General features: G+C 49.4%; 1 protein-coding gene across 2 annotated transcripts in view; it reads right to left on the reverse strand.

Moving 5' to 3' along the window:
• LOC131087011 (mitogen-activated protein kinase kinase kinase 3-like) overlaps positions 1-13,324 on the reverse strand; it is an 80,485-nt gene that overhangs the window by 21,269 nt on the left and 45,892 nt on the right. Inside the window, exons 4-7 of one of the 2 annotated variants that reach the window (XM_058030370.1) lie at positions 11,056-11,099; positions 9,981-10,080; positions 4,541-4,630; positions 2,889-3,000 (exon numbers count right to left, since the gene is read on the reverse strand). In XM_058030370.1, the coding sequence (XP_057886353.1) occupies positions 2,889-3,000; positions 4,541-4,630; positions 9,981-10,080; positions 11,056-11,099 (346 nt within the window). Of the gene's footprint in view, positions 1-2,888; positions 3,001-4,516; positions 4,631-9,980; positions 10,081-11,055; positions 11,100-13,324 lie in introns of both variants that reach the window. The other variant, XM_058030362.1, reaches the window with a different exon arrangement.

Below are 13,324 nucleotides of genomic sequence, written 5' to 3' on the forward strand. Positions count from 1 at the left end.
AACCCCAAAAATTTTCTTTTTTCAGTCCAAGTTCCCTTGGGCTTTTGCTGGCCACCAAAAAACTGGAAGAGGATTTCCACTGAAAAAGTTTATGGGAAAGAAAAAAAAAAAAAAAAAGAAAATATTGACTTTGCATAAGGTTTTTCAGGGACATGGCATGAAGACATTTTCTGCCCAGCAGAAGCAAAAATAGCTAAATCTTCCCCAGAACATTTCCCTCCCTTCCAATGTGCTTGTGCCAATTACATACAGCTTTATTACTTTCCACTGCTGTTTACATGGCAGAGTCAGCAGAAAAACATGAGACATCTCAGAAACACAGAGAACATGACCCTGAACTACCTTTTAGTAAAGACACTTTAAATCTCCTTTTAAATGCAGTTTCAAGAGAAAAGCTGAACTGAATTAAGATCCTCTTTTGATAGCAACCACTTTGATGACAGCAGAAGGAAAACACTGAAATGCCTTATGACTGCAAGGGAAGAAGTTTCTCCTGCAGAATTCCCAGCCTCTTAGGATGCCTTTTGACTATGCACCAAGTTCAGTGAAATCCCCACTGCAGGAAAACAAAACACAGCCTCATGTCTGTCTGTCTGTCTGTCTGTCTGTTCCCTGATGCTGGGTGTTATGCTCCATTTGAGATGCTGCTCTCCCTTTCAGCTTGCTGGAGTTTCTGCCCAGTTGCTGGATTGCCCAGTTCTGACTTGGGAGGTCAAAAATGCATCTGCTGGACTGTGAGCATCCCCCAAGCAGAGCTGCAGCAGCTTCCTACAGACCCCAGATAACCAAAAGAGAGGAGTTAGAAAGATAAAGAGAGACAACAACCTTCTGTTGTCATGCTGAGGGCTTGCTGAAACCTCCTGATGGCTTACATGGAAAAAGAAACAGGTATGGCTGATGCTTGGGTTGGTTGTTTTTGCCACCTGACCATGTAAAAGTGCCAAGGATTCAGAGTTTGGCACATCAGCTCCTGAAAATCCCACTATCAGCACACTCTGCATGGCACAGCTGGTGCTGCCCAGTGCTCCTCCTCTGCTACCCGGAATAAAGCAGCACATTGTGTCCATCCCTTCACTCTGCTCTTCAAGCATTCCCTCAAAATCCATTTGTACCTCAGGCTCTCACCCTTGCACAGCTGAAATCTCACCCTCTGTCTGCCTTGCCTTGGCTCAGGGCATTCATGAGGCAGTGACACCTCACAGTCAGTGGTGCAGAGCTGATCAGGAACCAGCAGCCCCAAAACAGGAAGGACAGGCCAAAGTATGGAAATTAAAGTTGCTAGCAAAAGGTTAACTTTGCAAGAATCCATCTTCCCACTAGCACAACTACACATGGAATCAACCCTGCCCATCATGCTCGGGCTCACAGGTCAGTGACAGCTCCCAGGGCCACAGCTCTTTGCTCATTAACAGCCTAACATGTACCAAAATAAAAAAAAAAGGGCAGCAGAGAAGTTTTGCTCAAGAACATTTTCTGCTGAGACTCTGTGCTTTATGCGTGCATTTCATCTAGTGACTCTGCCAAACTCTCAAAAACCATGTGAGCTAGGAAAAAACCCCAAATCAATAGGAAAAGACAAGCCTGGTACATCCAAACACCAGGCTCAAGGAGAGCCCTTGCACATGTGCCACCCAGCCCTGGCATCAGTGGAGAGCTGATGCACAAGGGCTATGCTGCACCTACCCTAGAGGAACATTTTCTATACATCTTGTCTGAGGTGCAGCAAACCACAGGACTTGTAATCAGCACAGGCTATGAAACAGAGAAGGGGGGAGTCCTTGGAGAAAAACACTCTTTTGTTGCACAGAGAGTTTGAAAGTGTTTACTGCCATATATAAGTACAGAGGATCTTTAGAGGATGAAGTATTTCTCCATGCGTATTTCTGAAGGAGGGCCCCACTTTATTCAAGGCTGGCAAGTACTTGCATGAAAATTATAAAGATCTGTAGAAATCCCCCTATAACCTGCACCCAGAGACACAGCAGAGAATATTCACTGTGTGAAAAACTCATTCATCCTGCCTATAGGCTGGAATATGAATAATTCTGCTCCTGCTATCCAGTCCTACATACTGCTTTACCAGCTCTGCACAGGGTGCCCTGCTCTCTACAAAATCCTCCAAAGTTCTTCACACAAAAAATCCTACAGACAGCTGACCAACAGGATTTCAAAGAGAACATGGAGTCACTTTAGAAAGCAAGGAAAGCATAAACTCAAGCCCAGAAAACCACAGAGAAAGCAAAACAAGGCTACAAACAAACTCCAGTCCCTGCAGGGCTGCAAGAGCAGATCAGGTGTTTGCCAGCCTGGTTTCAGGGGTTGCAGGTACCTGCTTCCAGCACTTCTGAAGGAAAGGGATGCTCCCCTTCCTCTGGAATGCCACCACTGCACACATGCCCATGAGAAACCCCAGAAACAGCTCCCACAGATGTCATTCCACCCACAAGAACACACTGGTGGCACACAGACATTATTTGGTCTTTATGTGGTGGAGCTGGTCCCAGCCCAGGAGCTAAGGAGCCTGAGCCCACTCAGCAACAATATCCTGCCACCTGAGAAAGGGGGACAGAAACTCAGAGACCAACAGATAAACCTCATCAAGAGATAAACCTCAGTGGAATCAAACTGACTGTAAATTTTTATCACTGCATTTCCCACCCCCAAATGACAGCCCAGGTCCCCCATTCTCTTCACTTGTGTGCTCAGAGTGACTCTGCCCAGCACAGCCTCCAGAGCCTCTCTTGCTCAGGCTGAGGATGAGCACTGGGTCACTCTGGGGGACATCAGGGTGGCCATCCAGGCTGGGGTTGTGACAAAGAAAGAGGGAGAGGGTGGTGGCCAGGCTGAAGCAGCACAGAGCTCCCCAGGGAGTGCTGAGTCTCACTGACCTGTGGAATATTTGCGCGTCCTCTCCGAGTCTTTGTACAGGGATCCCATGATATCACCCATGGATCTGGAGATCCTCATCTCATGCTGCTTGCTGTTGTTGGGCTGCAGGAGCTGGTGATCAGACAAAGGGAATGATCAGAATTGGCCAGAGCCCTGTGGACACACCATGTGAAACCCTGCATTTGGCTCCCTGTGACCCTATTACCCAAGAACTATGAAAAAAAAAAAAAGGAAAGAAAGAAGACATGCACGTAATCTAGAGTGATCCAAAAACCATTCACAAACAATTCACATCTGCTAATAAAACAGTCTAGTAAGATTAAGCTCTCACAGATAATGGCAAATACAGATATTTGACATAAAAGACCATTCCTGCACTCCATTATCTCCAGATAGGTACAGAGACTGATCACTGGACTGAAAACATTGCAATCCCAAAATCAGCACCTCTCCTCTGTGCTCCCTAGACTCCAGTGGCAGCTGAGGCACTGCAGAGGTTCCTCTGCACCAGGGCAGAGGAACAGAGAGGGGAAGGTCAGGGAACACAGGTAAGGGAAGAGCAAAGGAAAGCATATCCAGCTGGTAACCTGGTAGTGGCCAGGTTTTACTAAGATCCTAAGACCACACATTACAGTGAACTGTGATTTTATGGTAATTTGATGTATGACCTCAGAACTGTGTGCTCTCACACACAGGAGCATGGCCACATGCTGCAGGACCTGCTCCCAAGGGCAGGCAGGGATTCACCTGGCTCCTCTGCTCCCAGCAGCTGACTTGCAGTATTGCTGTGCTCCCACAAATTGCCCTGTTTCCACCCAGGGTTTAGGAAACCCCAACTCAAGGCTTAGTCTCCCCTGGGTTTCCTTAGTTTCCCTCTGCACCCTGCACTTCCCAAGCCTCTCAAAAGGAGTGGAGAAGCTCCAAGGGCTGTGAGTACCCACACAAAAATGGGGATAAGTGAGTTTCAAGACTCCCAATCTCTCCAGTACTTCTAGGAAATAAAAAGAAGAAACAAGAGTTGCAACATCTACAAATCCCTTGCTCTACAGCCCGTGCTTGGGGCAGCACGACATGTGCTTTGGCAAGACACTCTGTGCAAGCAAGGTCAGGCTAACAGGCTTAACTGCAAAACCACTGAGCTCAGGAAAAAACTAACAAGTAAATAAAGATGGAAAAAACCCAGACAGTTCTGCATGAGACCGAAGGATTCTCCAGTTTGCTCTCCCAGCTTTTAGCACGGCTGCAGCACGAGGAGGGAACAGTCCCCAGGCTGCTACCCAGCATGGCAAGGGCCAGGGCATCACCCTGAACACAGAGGAGAGGTGAAAAGGAATGGTGGCAGCATCTCTAAAAGGAAAGAAAGCAAGCACAAGGAGTCCTCTCAGCTTTGAGGGTTAGCCTGGTGTTTAACCCTTCACAGGATGCAGGAGCCAGAGGGAGCTGAGCTCAGCCTCTGGGCTGCTATCACAGGAACATTTCTGAGCAGCTGAGCCAGAGCAGGGCTGACCCCTCTCATAACCAGCCTGCCCTCTGCTCTGCACCATCAGGAGACTCCTCTCCACTCCCCAGCAGAATAACAAGGCATCTCAGGCTGCACACAAAGGAGCAGAGAGGGTGAAGGGCTCACGTTCGCTTTCTTTGGAGCGCTCACAAGGATCCGCAGGCTCTTCAGGGAAGGGCTCAGCTCCAACTGTTCCATGGCTTTGTCCAAATCTTCCTGGGATTTCAGTGGCATCAGGAGCTGGAAGGGATTAAACAAACACCACAGGATGGCAATGTCACACTTTTGGGTAAACAAGAGGCAGATTCCTACAGGGAGCAGCCTGGGAATCAGGGGATGAGGGAGGAACCCAAGGAAGTGATGGAAAACGGGGCCCCCCTGCCCTCCAGCTTGCTGAGCTCTAATATTTTCTTCCAATACCTCATTTACCAAGGAACAGATGCAGAAAAAACTCACAACAAACAACATCTGCAAGGAGAAAGCTTAAAGGTCACACCAGCAATCCAGTGTGGGAAAAGGAGAGAGCTGGGATGAAACCTTGGGCTTGCTGCCTGCTGCTCTGGAGCTGCTCTGATTCTGCAGCAGGACCTGCTGCTACCCAGCCCCAAAACAACCCCACATTGGGCTGATGGTCCAATTCTAATTCTGCAGAAAGGATCTGCTGCTACCCAGTCCCAAAACAACCCCACAGGTTCTTGCTGAGCTGATGCTCATGCAGTGGTGCTCCAAGACACCAATGAGTTGCACCCAAGGATTTACTCTGGCAGATGCTTTGTGCCCTGCCCCACTGCTGCAGCCTGTGTTCCTGCACACTGACACAGCTCCCTAGTGTCTGGCCATCAGGTGAAACCAGGGAACATCCCACAAATAAAAGCCTTTTTCCTTTTGATGTGAAAGGTGTGCATTGCTCTCCTTCCAAGAACCACTTCTTTCACTCCCAGCAGAACAAATTCAGCTTCTGAATTTTACAAATTCTGAATTTGTAAGAACAGAGAACTACACAGTGCTGTGTCTGTCAGGCAGCAAAAAGTGCTGATGTTTTCCTGGGAAATGGCAGAGTATGGCCCTCATACCTCCACGGGGAATGTGACCCTCCCAACCTTGCTGTGTGGTGTACCATGTCCTGCAGACAGCCTGCAAAGCCTCCAACACCCAACACAGCTGCACTTCAGAGGAGCTCTGTGGCCTTCTGCTGCCCTGGGCTAAGATTAAAAGCACAACTTCTTGCCCCTCATTCCAGGATATTCTGCCTAATCTCACAGCAAACAGGCCTCAGCCTCTGCAGGCTGCCTGGGGCACTGGATCCAGCACAGCACATGTTATTCTCATGCCTGTGCCAAAGTACACCGTAACTGCACTGACCAAAGGCACCGAGCAGCCACAGCTCCCAGCAGGCTCTCACTGGGAGCCACAGCTTCCCAGAACTCCTGAAAGGTGGCTCAGCCCTCTGGGCGATCAGAGCTCCTGCCACCAGCCACAGCAAACCCACCACAGAGCAGCTGCCACACAAGGTGACACTCACAAGCCAAATGGGACAGCCTGTTTGATCCCAGGGTGTTGCCAAGGGTTTGGCTGGTGGCCTGCAGGCAAATACAGCTCAGACTGGGAGCTCCTGGCCTTGGGGCCAAAAACCCCAGAGATATCTGGGGTACAGCTCAGACTGTGAGCTCCTGGCCTTGTGGCCAAAAACCCCAGAGATATCTGGGGTACAGCTCAGACTGTGAGCTCCTGTGGCCAAGAACCCCAGGGATATCCTGGGGTACAGCTCAGACTGTGAGCTCCTGTGGCCAAGAACCTCAGGGATACCCTGGGGTACAGCTCAGACCGTGAGCTCCTGTGGCCAAGAACCTCAGGGATACCCTGGGGTACAGCTCAGACTGTGAGCTCCTGGCCTTGGGGCCAAGAACCCCAGGGATACCCTGGGGTACAGCTCAGACCGTGAGCTCCTGGCCTTGGGGCCAAGAACCCCAGATATCCTGAGGTGCACTGGGAAGAGCCCTTGCAGCAGGCCAGGGAAGGATCCTGCCCCTCTCCCAGCCCTGTGAGGCACATCTGGAGTGCAGTGCCCAGCTCTGGACTCCAGAGAGTCAGAGGAGCTCCTGCAGCAGGGCCAGCTGAGGCTGCAGGGAGATGAAGGGATTGGAGCATCTCTCTTATGAGGGAAGGCTGAAGGAGCTGGAGCTGTTCAGGCTCAAGAGGAGATGCTGAGAGGGGTCCCCACCCCTGTCTGTGCCTGTCTGCAGGAAGGGCTCAGAGCAGGGCCCAGGCCCAGCAATGGCACAGGAGGAATGGGCAGGAATGATCCCAGAAGTTCCCCCTGGACATGAGGCAGAATTTCTTCCCTGTGCAGTGACCAAACCCTGAACAGATTGCCCAGAGAGGCTGTGGGGTCTCCCTCCCTGGGGATATTCCAGAGCCATCCAGACACAATCCTGTGCTTCTCTCTCTTCTTGTCCCTGCTTAGTAAGGGAGACTGGACCACATGACCCTCTGTGGTGCCTTCCAACCTGACCCATTCTGTGATCCCGTGATTTCCTCTCATCTTTCACTCATATTTGAGTGAACAACCTGCATTCCCCACAGATATCAAAGATGGTACTGAGTATGCCTCCTAAGTGCAGTGCTCAGCCTGCTCCCTTAAGCAGCAGAGGTGGAGAGATTCCCTTGGGGCACTGCTCAACCCTCCTGAGGTTCACAAAGGCTCTGCCTCAGGCAGACCAGGCTCCTCCTCTACACACCCCCAGACAGAGCTGAGAATGGTGGAGAGCTGCTCTCCCTTGCTTCACCACCAAGCAGAATTTGAGCCCCACCGCTCACTCATCCCTTCCCTGAGCTCCTCATAAGTGTTCAGAGCAATCCCCCAGCTGCTGCTCTGAACAGAATGTTCTGTAGGTCACTGCATCTCCCTCCAACATCACAACATGAACATGTTTGCATGCCTCCTTCAGAGGAGCCAAAAACATCAGGGAGAAATTGCCCTCTTGTAAAAGGGACTGGAGCCAGTATTTAGCTTGGCTTTACCTATTACCCACATCTGGCAAGAAAATTCTGCTCCATTTGGCTTCCAGACTGTGGCACATGTGGATATCAGGAACAGGTATCTGCTGGGCATGAAACTCAAAACGGAACTCATGCAGACCATGGAAGTAACTGCCAGTGGATTTCCAGAAACTGGGTTTATTTGATCTAAAGACTGAGTAGCTGTGATTAACAGCAAAGTTTACCTACATAAAAGTTGCACAAACAGAGCTTATTGGATTTTTTTTTTCTTGCTTTTAAATAATATTCTCCCCTGGAGCCTGATGTTTTAGTGGGGGACTTGATGGTCTCTCTAGTGCAGGATGAAAAAGTGAGGGCAAAGGCTGAGGTTTCACCAACTACAGCAGCACTGTCAGACCTCACTCTGTAAGACACCACAGAAACCAAAGAATTGTAGGAAACAGGGTTGGGGAAAAATCTGAGAGGTCAATTAGTTCATCTTCCTGCCCAATGCAGGACCAACTGGCACCAACAATGCTCGACAAATGTTTGTTAAATGTGCTTTTATCTGCTCCCTTCCCCCCATAATGGTGCCTCTGCCATTTCCCCAGGCTTTAACTCCCCCTAAGCTCCCAGAATGATGCTGAGGGGCAGCCTTGGAGGTCAGAAGAGAAGAGGTGGCACATTGTTCAGTGAACTTCTGCCCAAGGTCACATCACAAGCTGTGTCTGTGCTGCCGCTGGCCAGGCCAGGCTTTGCTGCTCATCCTCAGAAAGATGAGCCCAGCCTAGAACACAGCCATGCCCCATGGGGGACACCCATGGCCAGGCCCTGCTGTTATCTGCAGCAGCCCCAGGCTGCTGATTCCATGGTCCCACCAGGATGTGATTCATGTGTGCCCCTGCTCCACCCAGCTGGCCTGCTCATCCCACTGAGCCTGGCCCCAGGACACCTCCTCCACCAGGACAGGGATTGCCACTCACTGAGATTCTGCAGGGCCCTGCTGACCTCAGTCTGAATCTGCTCTACAAGGTGCCACTGCAAGAGAGGGGTCTGATGGCAGCAAGGAATTAATGCCCACCTCCCCTGGAGCATAAAGGCAGGGTGAAATATTTAAGTGCAATGAGTCTGTGGTCATGTTCCATCTGAAACCTGCAGTCATGACACCCAAAACCCTGACCCAGGAGCCAGACCCTGGGGCGTCACCACGTGTGCACGTAGGCTATGCCCTCAAAGGAAAAAGACTTTCATTTGTGGGATGTTCCCTGGTTTATTGTGTTTCCAGAACAACAACCCTGAGTTACTGCTCCTCACACATCTTCCCAAAGCTGTGGGTTCTCATGAGGTGGAACTTTTAAGTGTAGGAAAACAAAGCACTGCCCTAAGGAATCAAGAGTACCCAAAGGCCTGCTCATGGCCCTGCAATGTGCTGTGCACATGCCCAGAAAGGAGGTCTCTAACATGGGATAAAATGCATTATTGAAGCTTCTGTTTGCTGTTGTTGGAAAGAAATCCTCTTCCAGTGGGAAGAAACCTGGAATGAAATGAGTCATTCCTGGAGAATTCAATGGCAGGCTTTTCCCAGGAGGCTGTCAAAGAATGCCCAAGATTAGAAACCTGACTGCATTCAATGGCAAAACCCAGTGGACACTTTGGTATCATGAGGTACCTATTGTAAAAGAATAGGAATTCTCTTTGTGGAGCAAATCTCTATTGAAACAGAAGGGAGAAAATAATAAATGGGGGGGGGGGGTGGAAAGAAGAAAGGTCTCTTCAAGACCTCTCTCTCCATTCATACTTTAATCAAGGCTCATCTGCAATTAATACTTGAACAAGCCAGCTGCCAGGGCAGATCCAAAAGGATTTAAAAGCCCACCTCTTTGCCATTTGGCCCTCTCCTCCTTCCCAAAAGCCAAACCCACCCTGGGAGCCCAGTGGCTGCAGATGCCTCACAGTAAAACACAGCACACCAAAAGAGATGCCAAGGATTTCCCCCTTCTGCTAACAGCCCACAGCAGGACCCTCCTTCCACACACACTGCTGGGCTCAAAAGTGGGAAAAACACAGACGCCTATGTGATGTATGATGGAGGAGAAAGCCCTCCTAGCCTTAAAATGCAAGGCTTGCACAGGCAGGGTTTCTTGGCTGCTTTCATGTGGCCACAGGGGCTGCTGGAGGAATGCTCAGTGATGCACATTTCAGTGCAGACCCAGCCACAAGAACGTGCTCGTCGTGCTGGGGGTTTGGGTGAGACAAATCAGGGCTGGAGAAAAGAACACTGTGAGCAGCACTGTCCCTCCTGCTCTGCACTTCACGCTCCTGCAACTGCCCCCAGGTGGGGAGGCTGCACATCCCTGATGGAGTGAGGGGGAAAGACAATGTTCCTCACTTGGAGTCATTCTGACAAAGGAAAGTCTGGCCTTGGAGGCTGAGAATGCATCTGAGCTGTGTTCAGACAACAGCTCTTGTGCACTCACTAGCTGGGAACCACAAAATAAGGTTATTTTCCTTCACATCCAAGTAAAACACAAAATCAGGGCCTTCAGAACAAAGCACTGCTCAATTCTGAAGCTGACAGCAGGCACCCCAAAAGCAGAGAGGAGAAGAGTACCTCATTGTTCACACAGACCAAGTCCATCGTCTGCCCAAAAGCGTCCGTGACCTTCTGCACCACCTCCTTGAACCTGACTGGTCTTGGAAACTGGATAATCCTGTACACACAAACAAATACAACAGTCTCAGTTTAGCAGAAGCATACTGGAATTTGGGGTTTGACTGACAGAACAGAAGAAAGGACTTGTGTTCCATCACAAAGCATGAAGACTGCTCCTTGCCTTTACACTCACAGAAATGCTGCTCCTCTGCTATGCCCAAGAGGGGACCTGACAACTCTGCAAGAATATCTACCAAAAATCTATGGGCAGCTCCTCTGCTCCTCCCTCCAATGTGAGTACAGGTGGGAAAAAAGGAAGTCCAGCAGGGTTCCATTGGAGAAAACCCAAATCAGGCAATGGTCAGTGATTTATCATCTGTTTTCAGCAAGAAGCTCTGAATAGGAAGTGGGGACTCATCCTGTGTCTCTCCTGTACCATCACACACACACCTCTATAGGTACTCACAGCAGGTACAGTCTAACCCTAAAATAACACTACTTCAATTTTCTTTGGCTTCAACATGCACCTTGGACCATCAGCCTGTGTCCTGCCCTGTCCCAGTCACCAAGCAGAGGTGATTCCATGAAAATGTCAAGCAGGGAAGGGCGGACAAGCTTTAACTCCCAGCCCTATTTTTATGGGACCCATGCCCAAAATCTGGTTATCTTAAGTAAGTGTCATGGACTGCTAATCAAAGGACACATTTCTGTAGAGTTCCAGCTCCTCTGTGGTTCAGCAGGGCTCAAGAATTAACAAGAGAAAAGGATCCAAGTGTGTGCACCCAATGTCCCTGGTAAAAGAGGCATTTAATGATTTCCAGCTTGGAACAATTCTGTTTGCCTGCAAATCCCAGAAGCTTCTTGAGGCAAATGGGATGATGAGGCAGGGCTCTTGCTTATAAAAGTGCAGTTGATTTTAGGGGAATGAATCCTGCTGTGAGCTCAGCTGCAGCTGGCTGAAGTCAGCAGGACAGTGCTGGGTGGAAAAGGTAATTTTTCCCTGTGTTCACAGGGGACTGGTGTAGGTACCTACCTTTTCTCTCCTTCATATTCAAACTTGATCCTGACATTTCGTTGCTGAAAGAAAAAGCAGAGAATGGTGAGAATGGTCCCAAAGTGCATCCTGGACTGACCCATAGACCTAAATAGGATAGGAATTCTCAGGGAGACTCTCCTACTCTGTAAGAGTTTATCTGGTTTACTTAGGCCAAGCTGCCTGGTGGATCCACAGCCTTTGGGGACACTCCACATTGCTGAGGAATGTGCTTGCCAAAAAATAAGTTCTTCTGTAAGCAAGAAGACACTCACCTCTACAACTGTTAGTTTTAATAAAACTAATTAATAAAGCTGAAAATTGATCTGAACTCTTGGGAGCAAGGCACTATTATCAGAGGCCAATACGGCAAGTGTCTGATGCCTGTCCACCTTCAGTGCTCCCCATGGTTTCAGCCCAGTACTTTTCTGCTGGAAACCCAAAATCCAAAGCTCAGAGGATGTTTACTAGAATACAGGAATACTTGGGGTGAAGAATTAAGAAGTAAAAGCAAGCATTCTCTAATGGAAGTGAAGACAATCTAAAATTTTAAAGCCAACAGTGCTGGGATGGTTGAAGGGCTGGTTGCTATTTTGTTGGGACCGACAAAACGCAAAGTGTATCAGGCCCAACACACAATGCACAGCCAATGCCCTCCCTGAACTGACCCATTGCTTTGGTTGAAGGGCTGGTTGCTATTTTGTGAGGACCTATAAAATGCAAAGTGTGTCAGGCCCAATACAAAATGCAGCAAATGCCCCCACCCCGAACTGACCCACTGCTCACCTCAAGAGAAACCACAAAATTTGCCCAAGGAAGAGCCAGTGGAATCACAGGCACACTGAGCACACAGCTGTGCAGGAACCAGTAAAAACCACTTCTCCCATCCTCTATTTGTGCATATTTAGCAGCAATCAAGACCACAAGGAGCTTTTTCATTCCTTCAGCTTCTCAGGCCAAGTCTGAGCCAAGCATCCCTCTAGCATCCCTTAGATCATTCCAGGACTTTCTGATGGTCTCCAACACAGATCAAACCCCTCTTTACTCCCCAGACCAGGTCTAGTCAGCCCACTTAACCAGCATTTTCCTCCCCACAGTGCCCACTAGCCTCCTCAAACAGCTCTCTTCCCATGCAGAGAGGAGTGCTGGCCACCTCCCTCCGAGGTGTAACCCCAGGGAGGGCTCGGTCCCATCTCGCAGGGATAACTCCCAGCTGGGTGGGTGACAGCCCTTCCTGAGCACAGCACTTATCTCTGGGCCTGGGCTGCCAGTGTGTGAAGGCACACTTTCCATCCTCTCAGAGGGAAAGCAGAGCTGCAGTGGAACAGCTTTGTTCCCAATGAGGAAAAGGAGCTGGAGCGGCGCCCTCGCGTTTGTTTTTCAACCGACAGCTCCTCGAGTTCTGCAAACACCCACTGAAATTCAGGAAGTCCAGGCTGGAGGCAATTCTGTTGAAAAGCTTAAACAGATTCAGGGTAAACAGGCTGGATCACCCAAAATGCATCCCTGTTATCTCTGCTCGTGGCATTTTCTGTGCTTCCGGAAGGGCTGGGAAGAGCCAGCGCTGGGACAGTCACCAATGCGGCACTCCAGCAGTGATACAGGCCTGTGCTAAACAGGCACTTACATCACATCTCTGGCTAGAGCCAGTGCTCCAGACCCACAAAGTCTGGAGAGTCTCCAGGTTCATTTCCAGAACCAGGCCCAACTTGTAAAAATACCAGATTAATTCTAAACCAGTCCGAAATTGCAAAGGAGAAGAGATGATCATAACCAACCTAGTGCTGAAGGTTCAAATCATTCTGGAGAGACAGGCAAATACAGGTGAGATTGGGATCTTGGATTATTTGGGCTGGAAAAGAAAAGATACAGGCTCTTTCATGCCAATTTTTATTTCCACATGCCTCTCTGAGCAGGCCTGGCTGGTTTATTCCTCCTGAATGCTGGCAATAAATTGGCCAGTGTGGGTTCACTGACTATAACACCACAAAACCTTTCTCCAAAGAAAGAGAGATAAAAAAAAAAAAGAAAAAAATCAGGGCAAGGAACTTTTGAGGTTTCTCCTTACAAAGAGCAGGACGTGGAAGGGGAAGAGCTCACACAGCTCTGGCCTCACTGCAGGAAACCTTTCAAAACACAGGTTTCACTTTCAGCACAGCCCCAAACACTGCACGGAGCTGGGATGCAGCACACACTGCCTTGGTTGTGCTGAGCAGCACAGATTTCACAGACAAACAAGTTTTGAAAAACAGCTTGTGGCTGGAAAATG

Source organism: Melospiza georgiana, chromosome 1, assembly GCF_028018845.1.
Source record: "Melospiza georgiana isolate bMelGeo1 chromosome 1, bMelGeo1.pri, whole genome shotgun sequence".
Taxonomy (NCBI): Eukaryota; Metazoa; Chordata; class Aves; order Passeriformes; family Passerellidae; genus Melospiza; species Melospiza georgiana.